Here is a 21342-nt window from a genome sequence, read left to right as displayed (position 1 = left end):
GACAGATATTTTGTGACGCCACTAAGGAAATCGGGACATCCTGAAAGTTCATATAATGGCCTGTTGTGGCGCTGTCATTGGGCCCAAAAAAAAACCCCATATCCCCAGAGGTCCATGCATTTGGGCCCAACTTCACCTAGACTGTATTACCTTAATAAACATGATCATGAATACTTTCTGCTTCCAGTCACTAGTTTAAAGTCTCATTTCTCATGTCATAATATTATTTTTGGAAAATTATGGTCCCATTTATTAAAAAAATTACCATAAAGTCGCGTATGTTCTGAGGGGCGTGGCTACCGTTACAGTCTAAGAACAGGAGCCACCCCCCGTTCGAGTAAAAATAAAAACCAATAAAGAAGAAGGGGGCAAGTCCTGCCTCGTTGTCTGGGCCAGCCAATGGGCCAGCTGGGCCCAAACGTCTATAGAAAGATGGCGATTTACAATACAAGGACTGACAGGCTTCATTTTACGTCCATATCAGACCCGGCGAACGCTTTGTCCATATTTTTTTTTACAGTCTATGGTAAATACACAGCATGAAACCCAGCATGAAACCCATGCTGCTCCTCCAGCATGTGTGCAAAAGGCTCTTCCGTCGGAGACTGCTGTGTGGCGCGGAGGTTGGCCCATCCATCCAGACATATCCACTGATTACATGCACAGTATACAAGCTAACACTTCCAAATACTCTCTCTCTAACACACACACACACACACACGTCGGTACATTCCTCGATGCTTTCTCAGTTTGACAGCTAAAATCCTCTGACTGCTATTATAGTATAGTGAGATGCTCATGGAGAGAGAGAGCGAGAGAGAGAGAGGGAGAGGGAGAGAGAGAGGGAGAGGGAGAGGGAGAGGGAGAGAGAGAGAGAGAGAGAGAGAGAGAGAGAGACTAATTAAGTGAGTAAAGAGACACGTTGAGATACACTGGGTTTCCTTAAAATTTTAGCGCCACCTGGTGGTCACCAGTTTTGGCTTTCGTTGCCAATTAGCCCCATTATAAAAAGAAGATAAAAGAAAGAAAATGTAATTCTATTATGCATGTGATGTGCATGACATCACCTGCACACCAGATTAGAGGGATTTTCAAAATATGGATTCTTTTTCAAAGAAACTCGTCTTATCGTCCATGGCAATCAGTGCATATTTGGATTCAACTCGTCTTAACGTCTCTGGCACTAAAACCGTTTTAAGTGTGACTTTTCAATGTTCAGGATAGGTTGAAAAACTATTTATTTTCCGATACGGTGTCGTATCAGCAGCAGCACACTTGTATATTCTGGGATATACGCACGCACACACACACACGCACACACACACACACACACACACACACACACACTCTCCTCCTCACTCACTCACTCACCATGGCCAGGGGCACGATGCCCCCCAGGCCCTGTGGCGCCAGGCGGAGGAGCGTCTGCGCCTCGCCGGAGAGCGTGCGCGTGAGCGGGTACTCCACCTGCCACGTGACCTCCCGGCCACCACCACCGGGGGGCAGCGGCGTCGCCACCCCGCTGGTCACCTCCAGGTCCACCTGCAGCACACGCTGGTCGCCCCTGTGTGGTGGTGGGGGAGAGAAGACTGCATCAGTGTTGTTTATCCCATTCTGACCGGAGATCAGATTCATACGAGGTTTCCACTGGACACACACACACTGGTCTGATTAAGCCATTCTGACCTGAGATCAGATTCTAAAAAATGTCAGTCGTTCTTCGATTTTTCAAAAATAGCAGACCTACAAGCTCGTAGCGCGCCACCGAGTGGCGCGCTATGAGCTTGTAGATCTGCTATTTTTCAATAGCTAAAGCATAACATGATGCCAACACCAAAATGGGTTCCCGTTCAGAATGGGTTATGGCAGCAAAGTTTGATTTTAGTTTTAGTCGCATTAGTCTCTTGAATAGTTTTCCTTTAGTTTTAGTCACATTTTAGTCACCACGGAATGTCTTAGCGTTAGTCTAGTTTTAGTCGACTAAATCCGCAGTTGATTTCGTCGAAGAAAATGTATTTTGGAGGGCCTTGATGCCGTCGTAATGACTTATTTTCACTTGCTGAAAATCTCAATTCTACAAGCTCACAACGCGTCGCGATGCGTTGTGGGGCTTGTGGAATGTAGATCATCTATTTTCAGCATGCAACTAATTGTACAATGACTTATACTAGATCTCTTGTCCACAAGTCCCTTGCGAACATTTTAGTCTAGTTTTTATTTGTTGACCAAATTTAGTTTCCATTTCGTCAGTGGAAAAAGGTAGTCGACGAAAAATTTTCGTCTTGGTTTCAGTCGACGAAATCGACACTGACTTGCGTGTGTGTGACAGTATAGTGGCAGTGTGAGATGGGCCAGAATCCAGGCAGACACAGTTGGAGATATCAGAGGCAGCATGAAGGAAGGGGACAGCGGAATGGAATGGCGAAGCGAAAAGGGGAGACGAGACGGGGGATGAAATGAAGGAAGAGATAGAAGAAAAAGGGCAAAGGAGTTGGGGGGGGAGAACGGAAGAGGGACATTTAGCGTTATTTAATAGGATCATTTGGCGAGCTGTGAAGCTGTTAAAGAGATTACGGCTAGCGGTTACCGGCAATCAAAGACAAGTCATATTAAATGATAAAAGACTAATAGAACTAAATCTACACGACCACGGTCCTGTTAAAAGCAAATTATATATGACAAATTATGAAGGACTAGGGGGATAGTTATATTAAACCATGTATAATTGTTGGGAAATGAAGACGGAAGACTCAGGATTTATATACTGTACACAGCCCACTACAGTACAATATATATGCTATATATATTCATGTCTATAAATACAGAAGCAACAATGACTAAAAAAAAACACATCGCATGCATGCACCTGGGACGTATCCTCAGTGATGTATCCTGAGGTCATGGATGCACCTGGGACGTATCCTCAGTGATGTATCCTGAGGTCATGGATGCACCTGGGACGTATCCTCAGTGATGTATCCTGAGGTCATGGATGCACCTGGGACGTATCCTCAGTGATGTATCCTGAGGTCATGGATGCACCTGGGTCGTATCCTCAGTGATGTATCCTGAGGTCATGGATGCACCTGGGACGTATCCTCAGTGATGTATCCTGAGGTCATGGATGCACCTGGGACGTATCCTCAGTGATGTATCCTGAGGTCATGGATGCACCTGGGTCGTATCCTCAGTGATGTATCCTGAGGTCATGGATGCACCTGGGTCGTATCCTCAGTGATGTATCCTGAGGTCATGGATGCACCTGGGACGTATCCTCAGTGATGTATCCTGAGGTCATGGATGCACCTGGGACGTATCCTCAGTGATGTATCCTGAGGTCATGGATGCACCTGGGACGTATCCTCAGTGATGTATCCTGAGGTCATGGATGCACCTGGGACGTATCCTCAGTGATGTATCCTGAGGTCATGGATGCACCTGGGACGTATCCTCAGTGATGTATCCTGAGGTCATGGATGCACCTGGGACGTATCCTCAGTGATGTATCCTGAGGTCATGGATGCACCTGGGACGTATCCTCAGTGATGTATCCTGAGGTCATGGATGCACCTGGGACGTATCCTCAGTGATGTATCCTGAGGTCATGGATGCACCTGGGACGTATCCTCAGTGATGTATCCTGAGGTCATGGATGCACCTGGGACGTATCCTCAGTGATGTATCCTGAGGTCATGGATGCACCTGGGACGTATCCTCAGTGATGTATCCTGAGGTCATGGATGCACCTGGGACGTATCCTCAGTGATGTATCCTGAGGTCATGGATGCACCTGGGACGTATCCTCAGTGATGTATCCTGAGGTCATGGATGCACCTGGGACGTATCCTCAGTGATGTGTCCTGAGGTCAACGGGGGTTTCGGGTCTCTCAACATCATACCCCGGCCCTAACTCAGGCGACCCAGCCGGGGGTCGATCAAGTCCCAACTTACGTCCCAGTAGCTACCCTCGATCAGTCCCACTAGTAGGGCAAAACCAGGGCCACACAATCCGCTGGAACTACTCCACAACTACTCTGCCAGGGCTGGGAGGTATACACTTCTGGCGCATGGAAGGACTATAGGCTCTGTGGGCTGTCTCCTGTCCGGGCCCCTCCTACGGCTCACCAGGTCCACTCCTGCTCTCACCAGGCCCAGGACCTGTGCGTTGCACCAGAGTCCCAGCACCAGACACTTCATTCAGGAGTGGTGGGCAATGGTTTCCGCAGGGCACTGGTGCTGCGGCTCCGCTTGCTGCTTGCATGGCCCTCCTAAAAGGCGTCACCGAGGGCTGTTGGGCTTCCTCTGGCTGGCTGGGGCGCTAACCCATACTGCTCACCCGGGTGCCGTCTACATTCCTGGCTGTCGCCCGTCTCTCCGGTGGTCACCAGACTATACCTGGTTGTCACATAGTCTATTCCTACGACTCACTATACATAGAAGAACTATAACTAAAATGCACCTGGGACGTATCCTCAGTGATGTATCCTGAGGTCAACGGGGTTTCGGGTCTACCAACATCATACTCCTCACTCTTAGACGACCCAGCCGGGAGCGATCAAGTCCAGACTCACGTTCCAGTAGCTATACCCTCAACCAGATGATAATTACATCACCACCAGACACATCAAGTATCAAGCTATAACTGCAACCGCAACAGACCTATTCCATGGGCACAAAACAAAGCAACAAAGCATTTTGTTTTTGCTCTCCCCACCATGCAAAAACTTTGTAAGTTAAAAGTTTCCTTTGGCAAAGCAATTCATTTTCTCTCCCCTGATCACGATGCAAACGAGGTAGAAAAACAATGCATACAAAAATCCCCTAAAAATGTATTGGATTTGCAGGAGCCCTTTTGGGTTTTGATCAACAAGCCCCCCCCTCTCCCTCGGGTATTGTTCATCACAGATGACCCAAGACACATGCAGAAGCTCTCTGAACACATTCTGACCTGAGATCAGATTCATACGAGGTTAAACTGGACACACACTGGTCTGATTAACCCATTCTGACCTGAGATCAGATTCTAAAAATCGATTTTTCAAAAATAGCAGACCTACAAGCTTGTAGCGTGCCACTCGGTGGCGCGCTATGAGCTTGTAGATCTTCTATTTTTCAATAGCTAAAGCAAAACATGATGCCAACACCAAAATGGGTTCCCGTTCAGAATGGTTTAACACATTCTTGGCGGGAACCAAGAGGGTCAGCGGCCAAATACATGACATTTTTGGGGTCCTGGAGAAGGCATGTTGTATTTTTGGGGTCCTGGAGAAGGCATGTTGTATTTTTGGGGTCCTGGAGAAGGCATGTTGTATTTTTGGGGTCCTGGAGAAGGCATGTTGTATTTTTGGGGTCCTGGAGAAGGCATGTTGTGTCTGCCGAAATGTTGGTTCCTATAATGTTGGTTCCACTCCTTAGTCTTTGTCTAACAGAGCATTCAATAACATCCCTCATCATGGATAATAATCATTGTATTCCTATTCCTATTATCTTATCAACATAGTAAACAAATTCCAAGTTAACCAGCCAAACACAATATGATTGAATTAGTTGGAAATTGAATGCAGGCTTGGCAGCTGAAATGCAAATTAAACCCATTAGCTTGAACAATGCCGTCTCCAGCTGTCGGGAGGTGTGAGACTTCACTGCTCGCGGGGGAGAAGGGGTGACGGCGGTCAGTATATGACCGAAAAAGACCAGACCTACTATAGGTATAAGTATGCCCAAAATCATATTTACAAAACGTTTCAGATGGGGGAAAAAATCTCAAAATCTCAAAATCGGTCAGAAAGACCGCTCCGACGTGCTAGTGTTAAGACTTATAACTAGGGATGCACCGAAAGGGAAATTCTTGGCCGAAACCGAATACCGAATATAGGAAACAGTTGGCCGAAAACCGAATACCGAATAGCCGAATACAAATTTGTTGTAAAGCTACCTGATTATGGCAAAAGACATGATTTTGGCAAAACCTAACTTAAATAATAAACACTTATGGGTCCATTAAAAAACATATAATTAATTGGAGGCTTTGTGATTAATTAATCTCAATTAATCACATTTGAATCGCATATCAATAGGCCTATTTGACCTGAGCAGTGAGCTTTTTTTTCTACATAAGCATAGGCAATAAAACAAGTAGTAATAATAATAGTGATAATAATATTATTTATATAAAGCTTCTCTGAGTACTTAGACACTTTTCAAGGAGAACATGAGAAAACAAATAAAAACAACTTTATTAGAGAAAAACTAAGACTATGGAATAAAATAAATTAAAGTGGAATGAGATAGCAATATTCCAGAGGTGGGTTTGAATTTATAGGTGGTGGCATGTCTCTGAGTTTTGGAAAGTGCATCGTTTTGACAGGTCTGCCTGCTAGTGAAACCCTTCATGACCATTAAACATGGGCAGACGCAACGATACAGTATCATTGTGTGAGGTGTTACCGTGTTGGGGAACGGATGGAAAGTACTGTTAAAACTAACGTTAGCTCCCATGCTATTGCTAGCTATAGCTTCCCTCGTCAACACCACCCGTCCACAGATCGGGTGGAAGAGCTGCTGATACCACGTTGCTTGTGCCCGTGGATGGGAAATAAGATTTAAAAGGCTATGGAAGCTTGGATGAAAGCACAGATGTATGCAATAAAGTTGTGTCGGATCTGCCTGTGCATTGAAGCATTCCGTGACTGCTGCCCGTGTGTTGTGACTGCTCACTGCTGCGCTGATGCAAGAGCGTCATAAGCATGCGCCCTTCCTGCGCTGAAAGTAGCAGATCTACAAGCTATCTACCCGTCGCAATGCACAGCGCGTTGGGCTTGTACATCTGTGTTTTTCCCGCAGTTTAGTTCGATTCACAACTTTAGGACCACTACTACTATTCGGTGATATTTTTCGGCTTATTTGAGCCGAAACCGAATAGGCCGAAAATACATTTTTAGCCATTTTCGGCCGAATATTTTCGGTGGCCGAATTTTCGGTGCATCCCTACTTATAACTCTTTAGATTCTTGACATGAAACAGTTTGAGAACCACTGATATATGTATAGAAACATAGGGGTTTTTTTTCTTCAGAAAACCGTCAGGATGCATTTGTAGAGAATCGTCCTCAGGTCTCTAAACGGGTTAACAACCGAGGAACTATAAACATGGCATCTCGAGGAATACAAATTGTGCCTATATAGCGTCGGAGGCAGGCACGCACAGGGAGCAGAAGCAAAGGCACATAGCAAAGCATTTATGTTGTGGTTCTGATGACGGTGAAGAAACGGATGCGACAGGACGCTTTTGTAAATTCAATGATGCCATTTGGGACCGACCACACGATGAACAATAGGAGACAGGAGGATGTAGCAGTGGTGTTGGTGTGTCCCCGGGTTTCTAACCCATTCTGACCTGAGATCAGATTCTAAAAATGTCTGTTTGAAAATGACAGTTTTCTGAAAAAGCTATGTTTCTGTGTCAGTCGTTCTTAAATTTTTCAAAAATGGCAGACCTACAAGCTCGTAAGCTCGTATGAGCTTGTAGATCGGCTATTTTTAAATAGCTAAAGCATAACGTAATGCTAACACCAAAAGGGGTTCCCGCCTAAAATAGGTTAATCCTGGCCTGCATTGTATTGTTTCCTTCTCTCTCACACATGGGAACAAGGTTAGAGAGCCCAGAATGTTGTGCACATGGATATAGGGGTGAGGGAGGGGGGGGGGGGGGGGGGAGTCCAAGGGTTTCTTGAAAATAGTCTATAACAATAGTCTATTACAACTCCCAATTCTTCTTATGAGTTAACCCTTTTTGACCTGAGATCAGATTCTCTAAAAATGTCTTCTACATCCTGACAGTTTTCTGAAAAAAGCTATGTTTCTATGTGTCAGTCGTTCTTCAGAAGCAAAGATATGAGTTAAAAACGTTTGCTCTGAAATAATATACATTTCAAAGATTCGAGGCCCATAATTCCCCGTCAACATTTTACAGCCATTTCTGAAGCATTCTGTATAATAGATTTCATTAATTTACTATAGGGTTCAAGTTCTTTTAATGCTGGATTAACAGATGTACCTACAAAGGAGTGACTGTGGGTAATTTAAATGAATACATAATTTTACTCTCACGTATTCTTTTACACAAGCTCCAACAAAGAAACCTTTTTAACGTTGAACCTTGAGTTCCATAATTCCCGTGTGTATGGTGTTCAGATGAAAGTCAAATGCGACACAGATCTCCTACTGTACGTTTATGTCATGTTATATGTGATGTTTGTTATCGGTGATATTATATATATTTTTTTTCTACATGAAGAAGCATATCGTACAGACAGACGGACAGAAATCGACACAAAGATCATACAATCTTTTCCTCCTCTCGTTAATTCTTTCCTATTCAAGGAGAATCTGATATCTCTCCTCACCCACGGAGGAAATAATGAACGGTTATAATAACCGTTCCGTGACACCGGGCCATAATACAGCAGACTCCTATACATTTGTTTTATGCTCAATGGCGGTGATTGCGGTTGGCCGATTATATGATCTATAATATGTTGTGCACAGCACGGCTCTGCTTACGATCCATAACCTCCAACAATGGGACGGAGCTGTACTAGTCAATGTAACTGCTGCGACTGTTCCATGGCTGCTGAGAGCTTCAGTACACAGTTCCCTTGGATTCCCCTATTATTCATCTCCGTTGGCTTTACAGGTTGTGCCCATCTCTCTTTATTATTACCCCCTTTCCTACGGCTTTCCGGCTTCTCCGTCTCCCTGACCTTCCCGTCCTTTCAAATACACATCATCATCATCATCTCCCAACCTTGCAATTTGAGGAAGCTTCCAATGGAGGTCTCTCTCTCGACCTCCCGCACGGCCCGCCCACTCTCACTCTCTCTCACCCTAAGCCCTGTGTTTCAGGGAGATTAATGTCCACAAACCGTATGGACTGGAGGGAGGGGTCAGCGCTGCCAACGCCGCCACTTCCTCAGGAGCATTAGGACCCAATTGCAGACAGATGGGCGCAGGCAGATGAGCTTCAATGCAAAGGGTTTTATTCCAAAAAAACCAACACAAGGAATACAAGGAACTCGAAGTACATAAATCAGGAATACACTAGGACCCCAGTGGGAACCGGTTCAGTTATTTTTGGTTTTTAGTCCATGAGCCAGAACTCCAAAATTGGTGGGCAAACTATACCCTGTATTAAATTGGATCAATACAAGTAAATTAATACATGATAACCCTTCCACAGTAGTAGCTTTTTCATATTTTTGATTATTTTGCATATTTTCCTACATAATGCCTCATTTGCATATTTAAAAATGTAAAATTTGTAATACAATAAATCATTGTCTTCGTGTAAGTACTCAATTGGGGAAGTTTAATGGTGATAACAATCTAATATAGGTATGGTTTTGCCCACTCAATTCATAATTAACGTTTCAATTTTGGAGCTCTGGCTCATGGACTAAGAACCAAAAAGAACTGAACCGGTTCCCACTGGGAACCAACCGGTGGAAAAGGGGCCTAGGAGTTAAATCATGGATACATGAGGAGCTGAACACTACTGACATTAAAGGGCAACTTTTGTTTTTTTCAACTAAGGTTCATGTTTTAGGTTGTTATTAGAGAAACTAAAAGGTGAGTGTTAATTTTCTTTCATTTTCTGCTTTCTTTTGTTTTTGGGGATTTTAGTAGTTTTTGACAGGGGCATTCGAGCATGGGGCTAAATATGTATTTTTTTTTTACAACATTGTATGGTGATTTATTTATTTTATTATTTACTATAGTCCTAATAAACCCCAAGAAATTACATCTGACCACAGAAGATCACAGGATCTACTGAATCCATATTATACCTATTTAGCCCCATGCTCGAATGCCCCTGCCCCCGTCAAAAAGAGCTAAAATCCCTAAAACGAAACGAAACAGTCATCTTTTACTTTCTCTAATAACCTAAAACATGAACCTTGGTTGAAATAAAAACTAAAGTTGTCCTTTAAGTGACGAACTAGCAAGGGAGTATAAATAGACACAGACTAACGAGGCAAAGGTGAAACAAAACTCAAAATCAAGACAGGGATTGGCTGGGTGACTAAGAGGACACAGGTGGGAAACAAAGACTAATCACAATACAGGTTAGACAAGGCAGGTACACAGAACTACAGGGGCAGACAGGAAGGGCACAAAACAATACTACAAAATAAAAGGTATACACAAGTTAAAGATAACACGTCACGAACCGTGACACACACACTGAGCCGCCATTACCCTACATACACGGTGGTGCACTCATTTGGCAGCAATATGTGGTGCTGCCGTGACAAAAGAGAGTGGACATGTGTGTGACAGAGAGAAAGATACAAAAGGAGAGCGAGGGAAGGGAAGTATATAGAAGACATATTTACTGCCTTTCATTGTGGCAGCAGTGAACCGGCTTCCACTGACTGACAAAGGAGAAGGAAATACATCCTGCACGGAGGCTAAATTGTTCAATATGTCCAGATGCGCGCACACACACACACACACACACACACACACACACACCGATTGATATACCTCTCTCTAGGAGAAATGGGACACATGGGAAGGCTTGAGCCTTAAGACTTTCAGTGCTCATTATAGCACCCCATACAGACCGAAACCATACAGAACCAAAGTGTTTTTTCTTCATCCATTCATGTTTTGCAATCCTTTAATAATATCGCCTCTATTTTTGCATTCCCATTTACTTCCTTTCTTTGACCATGCGTATGAAAAGGGATTATTATGCATGTATTTTCTCCAAATATCAATTAGGTATATCACGACGGGACTCCATATAGTTTATAAGCAAAACGTGTGGACTCGTGGAGTGGACCTTGCGGGTGTCAGAGAGACATTTTATTCACCAGATATATCTTCTCAGAAAGTTTCACATTTCTAGGATAAATCGGGCGACGGGGACAGATCCTTGCATACTGTATGGTTCAAGTTCAAGTTTATTGGTCATTAAAAAAAATACACACACCTTATACAATGTATTCAGGGTTTTCTTTTTTGACCAAAAGGGAGTGTTTGGCATGAAGCCTCAGCTTATAATGCCAGCCCTTTTAATATTCAGAATAGCTATAAAAAGGAAAAAAAAATACAAAAAAATACAAAAAAACAAAAACTGAAAAACAAAACATAACAAAACAAAAACAAGACAAAACAAAAACATACAAAAAAAAAAAACGGAAATTATAATAATAATGATGACGATAATAGTAATAATAATGAACATAAAGGAGGAAGGAGTATTTTGGTTATACTTTTATGATATCAATCCACTTTATAGGCCTACTTGTCTATCATATTGTTTTTAAGAGTTTTTTTTTTAAATAAATGTACTGAAGCTGCTTAATTTTACCTCTTTATTGAGGCAGTTCCATAATGTTACTCCTGTGAATGTTAAAGATCTTTGTTTGCCATTTGTTCTGGGTTTTTATTTTTGAATAAATGCATGTACCTCTGAGACCATATCCTGTGGTCACGAGCCATGACCATATATGGAAATGAGAAATGAGACCTGCGGTCGCGATTAATGATACCGATACTACTACTACTACTACTACTAATAATAATAATAATACTACTTATAATACTAGTAATAGTATAGCTGCTGCACAGCAACGCTTCGAGCCAGGAGGAAGTGGGAAAAGGAGAATGTGGAAAAATATGCAAAATAGAGTGTCGCAGCTCCGCCCCCTTTCATGACAACGCCATAGAAACCAGAAGTGAATTTATCTTCTGGTCAACGCGTCGAAGCACCCTTCGTCAGTGAAAAATCACACCTGTGTGAACTGAGTGATGCAATTCCCCCCCCACCTCTCTCTCTCTCTCTCTCTCATTAGCAGGCACAGCACTACCCCTCTCTGTTTCTGGCGCCCCCTACTGGTACTAATAAGTCACATACTCGTGCTCACGGCCACTGATACATAGGCACGGACATTGCTGGTTGTAGGAGTGGTTGCACCACTCAAAAAAGGTAGTCGACGAACAATTTTTCGTCTTGGTTTTTAGTCAACAAAAACAACACCGCTACAGAGTGAGCTGTCCAGGCCACGTGCCATGACTATAGTACATGGGTTTAGCCAGAAGATATATATATATATATATATATATAACCAAAAGGCCATTATATATAACCACAGTATAAAACTCAGGTACACCCTCACTGACTTCATCAATCAACGCTTGTAATACGTATCAAATTAAAAGGTATATTCAGTGATTTCACTTAATTGTCTCCACCAGGCCTGTTATAGCGCCAACAGGAGGCCGCTTTGTGCAAAACAACCCGGTCGATGCCAAATTTTGCACACACTCCCTGGATGCCAACGATGAACCTCTGCCCCAAAATTTCCAGAACGGCCTGTTATAGCGCCACCAGGAGGCCGCTTTGTGAAAAACAAGTTTTTGCACAGTACACCTACAGATTTTGTCCAAACATCGCGCAAATTGCTACACAGTCTCTCTAGAGCCATTCAACGAAACGGGTCTTTCAGATTCCTCAGACTCCATCCTGATTGGTTAAGATTGGCTTCCTAAGTTCACAGGAGTGCTCAGTTTCAAACAAAATGCTGCAAATCATGAACACATCGCGTGATTTCCGTGAAATTGTGCACGCACATTCCCACTAGGCCGAGGAAGAAATGCCACATGAACAATTTCAACTCAGGCTCAAGGTGGCGCTATAACTGGCCGAAAAGTGTTTTTACCTCTAATTTACTTTTGTTGCCTTTTATCCAACCACCAGATGAAGGCAAGCTGCAATGTCCTACATTCCTATCCTGGTGGAGACCTGTGCCCAGAAGGGCACTTTTTCTAGTTCAAATATCACTTCTTTTTTCGTTTTGTTGTGATAATCCTCCCTGCTATAGAGTGTGCTGACGATAATAAGGAGTTCCTCCCTGTCCCCAGTTAACCCCTTAACCCCCAACAAACAAACCGTTTTTTGGCTATAGGTGGCCCTGCAGCCTTCATCCAATCAGAATAGAAAGGGGCCTTCCGCCAATCATGACCTTTGTGCGCGCGCTGTTGGCCTATGTTGCACGTCCGTCCACCGTCCGTCCACCCCCCAACTGTAGTGCACAATTGGCCCGTGCGTGTTCGGTGGGCCAATTGTGTTATTAGGGGCCATGGCCTATAATAATAGTAGAATTTGAGTAATAAATACCGTACATTATAGCTTTCCCTGCTTTGCAGCGAGACCCTAATGAAAGAGAAAGAAGGATCAAAAGTGGTTCTATGCCAGTAGTATCATGCTGCAGAACTGCAAAAAGGGCAATTTGGTACGAAGGGTGTCATTTTGAGTAAGCCTCCGAGTTTTCTCCATTTGTCGAGTCCTATACACTGCTTTCAAGCACAAAGAGCTCAGAACAATGGCAAATCCCTTCACAAAAAATAATATATATGTATTCTCTCCGTTCTCGCTCTCACCTTCCTCTTCCTCACAGTGGGGAATAGGTACACACATGAATGACAAGAATAAAAATCACCTCCTTCAAAAACAAGAAAATGATAGGATGCTGTGGCACACACAAAAGCCCCATTCAGTGTGCAGTCATGTGTCCTCTCATCTGCACATAACACCTTTAAGGATATGTGGGTTCTGAGAAACGGAGTGAAAGAAAAGCCAGTCTACCTTTTCCTCTGGGGAGTTGTGAGGGGGCCTCCTTTCATGCACGGCAGTGATTAGGTTAGCACTGACAACAATGATACATCAAAGGCTGGAATCAATTTGGGCACGAAGCCACATTTGAGCTTATTCCAATCCACGTTACTGTAAATTGGACCCACCACAACAAGAGGGGAGAAGGGGGGAGAGAGAGAGAGTTTTGTGTTTACAGCAGCAGTAACAAAGTTACTCTCTAACTATTTACCCAAGTATGTTTTGAGTATCTGCATTATGAGTATTATGTACTTGAATTATTACTCAATATTTCACTTAATAAATAATTTTCACTACACTACATTTCAAATACTGTAGCCTATACCTGATCAGATGACTAGACCCACCTCTACAACATTGCTTTTAAATGATCTTTTATTTTTTGTTATTCACGTCCTCACTGTATTGCATTACTGCTTGTTTTTTTTTTTTTTTTAATGTCGTTGCCTTAGTTTATCTGTTCTTATCTTTGTACCACTGCCTTCTCCTGATTTGACACTGCGTTATTGTCCTATTGTTTTAACTGCATGCCTTTTTTAATACTGTTTTGTTTTGCTTTTGTTTTTATTATCTTTTTTGCTCTGTAAAGCACTTTGAGCTACATTTATGTATGAAAGGTGCTATATAAATAAATAAAAATAAAATAAATAAAAAATATAGTCTCATGCACTCTTTACCTGATCAGAGCGGCTATTTAACCCATTCTGAACGGGAACCCATTTTGGTGTTAGCATCATGTTATGCTTTAGCTATTGAAAAATAGCAGATCTACAAGCTCGTAGCGTGCCACTCGGTGGCGCGCTACGAGCTTGTAGGTCTGCTATTTTTGAAAAATCGAAGAGCGACTGACATTTTTAGAATCTGATCTCAGGTCAGAATGGGTTAATCAGACCAGTGTGTGTCCAGTGGAAACCTCGTATGAATCTGATCTCAGGTCAGAATGGGGTAAACCTATCTGCCTACCTGCTCGTTCCTGGATTCTCTCCTGCTGTGCGGACGTGCGCCGCTGCTGCTGTCTCCCTGCCTCGCTCGCTGCTAACCTGCTGCTCATGACGTTTTTGCAAATCCCACCACCGCCTCCCCAGCATCCACCTGTATACAGGCTCTGTTTCTGCTACATCCCCCTGCATGGGGGTCTTATTCATTCCCTGCGATTCTACTTGGCTTATAATTTAACTAAAATGTTAACGTTACAGGGAATGAACAGGGACAGAGAGCCCTGACGCCAATCTATGCTTCAATTATGCTCAATATATTTTCTAAATTCACGCTAAGAGTTGTCTACAAGCTCATAGCGCGCCACCGAGTGGCGCGCTATGAGCTTGTAGGTCTGCTATTTTTGAAAAATCGAAGAACCACTGACATAGAAACATAGTTTCTTTCAGGATGTAGAAGACATTTTTAGAATCTGATCTGCACTTCACAGTGAAGAGGCTTAATAATAATCTGACATTGTTCGCTATCGAGTATGAACTTTAAAGATATGTTATAAAGGATGTTACTGTACATCCAAAGACAAGGAAGATGGTTTCATAAACACACACACACACACACACACACACACACACACACACACACACACACACACACACACACACACACACACACACAGAGGAGTAAAGCATATTTGGACAGGGCACATTCGCTGGACCTTTACAGCAGCCACGGTATTTCTGCGGGCATGCAGTCGTAGCCTATTAGAAAAGGAAAGGTCCTTTTTGTTGATTTGATTGCATTGTCATGCCGAATGTGTTTCCAGAGTATTTGTTTAGCAAAATAGCCGTTCTGCGAGCAAGTTGGTTTCAGAGAGCTACAAGGTTCCGTGAATGCATTGTGCAAACAATACAGCCAATGGATTTATATTAAAAAGTATAACTTTGTAATTTGTACTTTTGAATAATTTCTTTTTAAAGAGAAAATAATCCAAGCAACTTTAACTTGAGTAAAAATAAAACCCGAGCAACTTGTAGTAGTAGTAATATTTAGGAGTAGGCCTATCTATACTTTGACTCACAGGACTGGGGGTTGAGTGCTTTGCACACCAATATGCACATTATGCACTGAGAACAACTACATCTCAACCTCGGCCGGGCCTCTCTCAAGAACAACTGGATAGGCAACAACTTGCTCCCTGACACAACTTAAGACCAAAAGGATGCCATTGCAGGACTCCTAGTTGGGGGGAACATACTGTAGGACTTTTTTTGAGTGGTGCAACCACTCCTACAACCAGGAATGTCCATGTGTATCAGTCAAGAGCACGAGTGGTGTGCGCATGCGTGAAATTGGAACACGGGGTAATGCTGCGTGCGTGCGTTATTAATACCAGTAGGGGGTGCCAGAAACAGAGAGAGGGGTAGTGCTGAGAGAGAGCGAGAGAGAGAGCGAGAGCGAGAGCGAGAGAGAGAGAGAGAGAGAGGGAAATTGCACCACTCGGTTCACACAGGTGTGGTTTTTTTACTTGAGAGCTACTTTCACAATGACCAGCTCAACAAGATCTACTCACTCGAAAAAGTATTGCTGAAAACAGCAGCACTGGCGTTACATACTTTAAGTCCAAGACAAACACACTTGGAATGGGAAAATAGAGTGAGGGAAATGGAATTCGTAGTTATTTGTATGTGACTTTGTATTTGTATTGCATTTGTATTGTGTGTTTGAGCTGAAAGGCTCTTTTAATCAAATCAGTCACCTTAATTCAAATAGTTTCAATTCAATAGTTTTAATGATATATATTTAGGGGCATGTCATGTGGTCTACCTGCAAAGCCTTTGCTTTGATCTACTGGTAGATGGCGATCTACCTTCTGGGCACCCCTGCTGTAGGTGATCCATCTGTGTGTCGTATTGCTTCCGGAGGTCTGGAGGCTATACCTGAACCCAGCATGACACCGACCCCAACAGAAGGCTTCCATAATGGGGCTGTTAAGGGCTAGCGGCCCCCCCTAGGCTTGAGAAGAAGCCGCAAACTCAATCAGAGAGCCAACACAGCGGGGGGCCCAAACCTGGCGGTCCTGGACACACATTTACATACGGACACACACTCACTCACTGCGTGCAAAGAGGAGTTAACGGGCAATTTATGGGCACTGTATTTTGCACGTAAACCTCCAGTTTAGCAGGCATATACAGCTAAAGGACCACTTCACCACTTTTCAACCAATCTTCATATAATAGGTCCTCACTAATAATCATGAAAACATGGCACAATTTTGTGTCTCATAAGAGGGCTGTGGGCAGTTCAGAAATCTTGTTTAAAAACCAATCTACCTAATGATGATGTCACTGGAAGACGGTTTCTAAACTGCCCACAGCCCTCCTATGAGACACAGACTGAGTGCCATTTTATCATGATTATTAGTGAGGACCTATTATATGAAGATACGTTGAAAAGTGGTGAAGTGGTCCTTTAACGTGCGCACGCAACACACCCAGAGGTTAAAGGAACTCCTGGACAATGACACTGCTTGGTAAAATGACTGCCGACTGCCGTCGACTATTTCTTTCCCAGTGCATTATGGTTAACCCTGTTCTGACATTTACGTAACCCTACTCTTCACTTTAATCTCATGCATATGGATTATCTGGTTCTCCCAAAGCGGTCCGAGGCTGTAAAACAAATGGCTTTACTTCCGATTAATTAAGTAGCAGACCTTTGGTGCAAACTACAATTACAGCAGTGTGTCCTAGTGGGAAGTGCCCGTCTGCCGACATGTGTCGAGTTTGTATAGATAAAAGAAAGTAAAGCCGAGTCGGGAACGAAAGGAGGAAAATATTATACAGAAGGGAAATGGATTTCCATATACTGTATCACCTTCATGTCCATGGAGCTTTGTATCAAAACGATTTCAAATCATTTCCCCCTCCCAGTCTGCATTGAATGATTCATTGTAACGGGAGATATCTGAGTGAGATGCAATTATTGCTCCCATTTTGTGGTTTATTCTTCGTGACATTGGCTATGGGCAGTGCCATGGTGGCGGATTGGTATATGGAAATCAAGCGATAAGCGCCAGTAGGTTACACTTATCAGTTTGAATGCAATCGAGCCAGCAGGCTCGCCTGGAGCCGACTGGCGTCGATTAGGAACCGCGGGAAATGCGGAGACTGGTCAGAGACTGAGGCGTCCGTTGGTCGTGTTGTCCGACTATTACTAACCCCAACTCTGCTGATGGCCTGTCTTTGACACTAATGGGTTTGACACCAATGTATAGGTGTATATAGGTAAACATGCTGAATCCCCTCAAAGGTGATCACACATAAGCATTTGACGTCCAGTAACATCCGAGGCTAACACTTTTGGGGTTAATTCATCTATCCATCCTATCTAGGCTGCCAGGATTGATCCTTTGGAGCATAACGCCGAAGTATTTGCAGCTTTGATCGACGACAATCCGGCGGAAAATAGTCCCGTGGTTTGTTGTTGAAGAGAAAAACATGCCGCCATTACGATGCGAAACTAACACAGCATGTTGTAGTCCAAACAAACCACCCGTTCACTTGCATTGAACTCATTTTCCCAGAAGCCCTATAGCAGCCCAGAGCATGGCTTGATTTCCGGTTTCGTCGTCATAACGCGACGGCCTCGTCACCAGATGCGCGACAAATCCGCTCTTTTTAATTATTAAAAAAACGGCGAATTAAACACATTAAACAAATACCGTAGCGGGTGTAGCGTATTACGGGCACCGACACATGGATTAAATAGCGGGGAACGTGGGTCACGCAGTAGAACCGTTAATACGCCAGACTAAATCTAAATATGAGATTTAGAAACTTTTAGTAATTCTAGTAAGACTAAAACATAATCACAAACACAGTGTGCAATTTCCGTGAGATTATACACGCACATTTCCACTAGGCGGAGGACGACATGCCACAAAATGTTCCCCCAAATCATATCTATATCTATCTATAATCTATAACAGGCCAATTCCTGTTTTTAGCTATAAACTGCATCCATCTGTATACAACGTATGTATGCGCACTCCCTAGAGGCCATGGAAAAACATTGTCTCTGCATCCCTCCACATTTGCCGGTTATAGCGCCACCATGAGGCCAATTTCTGTAAAACACATTGTTTATGTTAGTCGCACAGATTTCATCCAAATCTCACACAAATCGGTCCACATGATCTCCGTAGTCATGTGATCAAGACGAGTCTGTTGGATTTCTCAGATTCTACACTGATTGGCTTACACACTATCTCTATAGTCATGCGTTCAAGACGGAGTCCGATTCAAGTCCGATATATCATTTTCCATCCTAATGCCCTGAGGGGCACTTTATCTAGTTATCGGTTGAAGCGGGTGGCCATGGGGGACTTGGAGTGAGGAACAACTTGCTGAGTAACTGAGGAGTGTTTCCCTCGTTTACTTGATTCAGGAACAGCGACCAAAAGTGTCCACCGGCCTCCAAAGGGAATCCACTATCGATTCTATAAACCCTAATTTATACTATTTATTTTCAACAGGTGGATCACAGGGAAATTGCAATTAATGCATGCAGGCCCAGCTGTGTCAAGTGAACAGATCTCCCCTCCCATTCTGTCCTTGGCGCAACACAAATGCAATGGACATTATTGACATAATGTGCAAATAACCGCAAATGTACAAAAGGGAGAGAAAAAATCTAAAAGCTACAGCAAACATGATCACACATGACATTACACTGACTACTACACCCACGAAGTTCAGTGGCTTTGAAATGAGCTGGCTATAACCTATGTGTGTAATGAGGTCATTTTGTCAAGTATAGTCATTAGAATATCATGATTTATATATTAGGATCAGGTGTGTGCGCGCGAGTGTATACTGCAAGTACATGTGTGACTGCACGTGTGTGTACGTGCCTGCGCACGTGTGTGTACGTGCCTGCATACGTGTGTGTGTGTGTGTGTGTGCATGCGTGTTTTGGCGCCTCCCGGGGGAGTGCCGGCTCCTCTCTAATGAGTTTCAACATATCTCAGGTCTATAATGTCTGTCTCTTTCTCCTCTCCTATGACGCTAATGAGATCCCATAGAAGCTATATACCAGAACACCATCATCTTCTTCTTCTTCTTCTTCTTCTCCGCACTCGACAACCCGCTGAACATATAATATTACTGCTGAACACGGCAGAACTGAGATGGAACAGAACTTGGTTGGTTTGAAGAAGATTATTAGAAGTGAGTTATGCAAAGCCTGTGGGGCCAGAGGTTGCATGGAATGCCTGTGGGGGTTGTGTGTGTGTGTGTGTGTGTGTGTGTGTGTGTGTGTGTGGGGGGGGGGGGGGGTACAAGAAGGGGAAAAGAGAAAGACGAGAGGAGGAGGAGAAAGGAAGGGATATAGGTGCAACAGAGGCAGAGTATATAAAAACCGGGAAAGCATGCCGCCGTGTCCAAAGTATAGTTCATATTCATTTTAGCCACTTTTTTGCCGTTATTTTATGCTTTGGCTATTCTAAAAAATGATGTTTCACTTTCTGGCGGTGCACAGAATACAATATTTTGAGATGGGGGTCCTTGACATGAAACAGTTTGAGCATATATAGTGCTCAACCCTTTTCTGATGTAGCAACATAAAAAAAACAGTTTTAAGATTTAGAAGATTTTTTTTTTAATCGGCCTCAGGTGTTAACCCATTTTGGGGCGGGAACCCATTTTGGTGTTAGCGTCATGTTATGCTTTAGCTATTGAAAAAATAGCAGATCTACAAGCTCATAGCGCGCCACACGGTGGCGCGCTATGAGCTTGTAGGTCTGCTATTTTTTTTTTATCGTGAAAATGTGGCACAAATCTTTGAATATAATTATATTCTTTCAGAAGACTTTTTTTTATTATTTCGACGTCAGCCTAAATGGTTAATGGGATAAAGAAGCCAGTGCCAAGCCAGTGTTTTGGCATGTTTATCTCATTCACCATGAAGCCATTGATCAGTATAGACAAAGGCTGTGAATAGACAAGACAAATGTATTACGACACCATTATGGTAATTTAAGCCATCATGGAATGTTCATCACGAAACCAGAACACCGAGAGATAAACTCCAAAGACACCTCACAGAGCCACCCCCCCCCCCCCCACTCCCCCCGAAGAAACTGTTATTTAATATTTATACATTTATAACACTCATAAAACACTTATCACTCGCACACACAGCACAGTACCGCAATCTTTCTTTCACACTTCACATTGTCTGGGACTTGTCGGGGCACATGGCGACTCTCTTTTCCCAACGCAGCACTACACGTGCCAGTTTTGTCGTCCGCAAGAACACGGGATGTGTTTATAGAGAGATAAACACAGACGGGGGTGACGGACAGATAACGGAAGAGATCATAAAATGAAACCATGTCAGAAGGTAGATGAAATGTAGAATAACCAATTCATGTGCCATGGAGATTTCCCCCAGGAGAGCTATCAAAGGGGCTCCACACATCAGCCCCTGTCCCCGTCAGTACAGATTAGGTAGCTCTGCAGTGGTTCTCGGAGGGTCTTAAATGTGAGCAGATATAATGAAAGAATTATCACTGAAGATCTTAACACCGCTGTTCTTACCAAATTGTCTTTTTTTTTTAGCTCTTTGTGTCTTGTATGTTGTTGTTCCCTCCAAAACACCCCATATGCCACCATTGATTTTGTTGTTTGGCTACGTTGTTTTTCCTCAACATCTCCTTCCTTT

At 43.3% G+C, this 21342-nt stretch overlaps 1 protein-coding gene across 1 annotated transcript in view; it reads right to left on the bottom strand.

Annotated features, from left to right (window-relative positions):
- Window positions 1-21342, bottom strand: part of LOC310878841 (transmembrane protein 132C-like) — a gene marked incomplete at both ends in the record, with an annotated part of 240058 nt that overhangs the window by 69859 nt on the left and 148857 nt on the right. The window contains one exon of the mRNA XM_083793256.1: window positions 1372-1564. Within this exon, the coding sequence (XP_083649382.1) occupies window positions 1372-1564 (193 nt within the window). The remainder of the gene's footprint in view (window positions 1-1371; window positions 1565-21342) is intronic.

The sequence above is a fragment of the Protomyctophum parallelum genome (genome assembly GCF_964188405.1).
Source record: "Protomyctophum parallelum genome assembly, chromosome: 21".
Taxonomy (NCBI): domain Eukaryota; kingdom Metazoa; phylum Chordata; class Actinopteri; order Myctophiformes; family Myctophidae; genus Protomyctophum; species Protomyctophum parallelum.
Note: the sequence above shows the minus strand (reverse complement) of the source record. Positions and strands in the feature narration are given on the sequence as shown.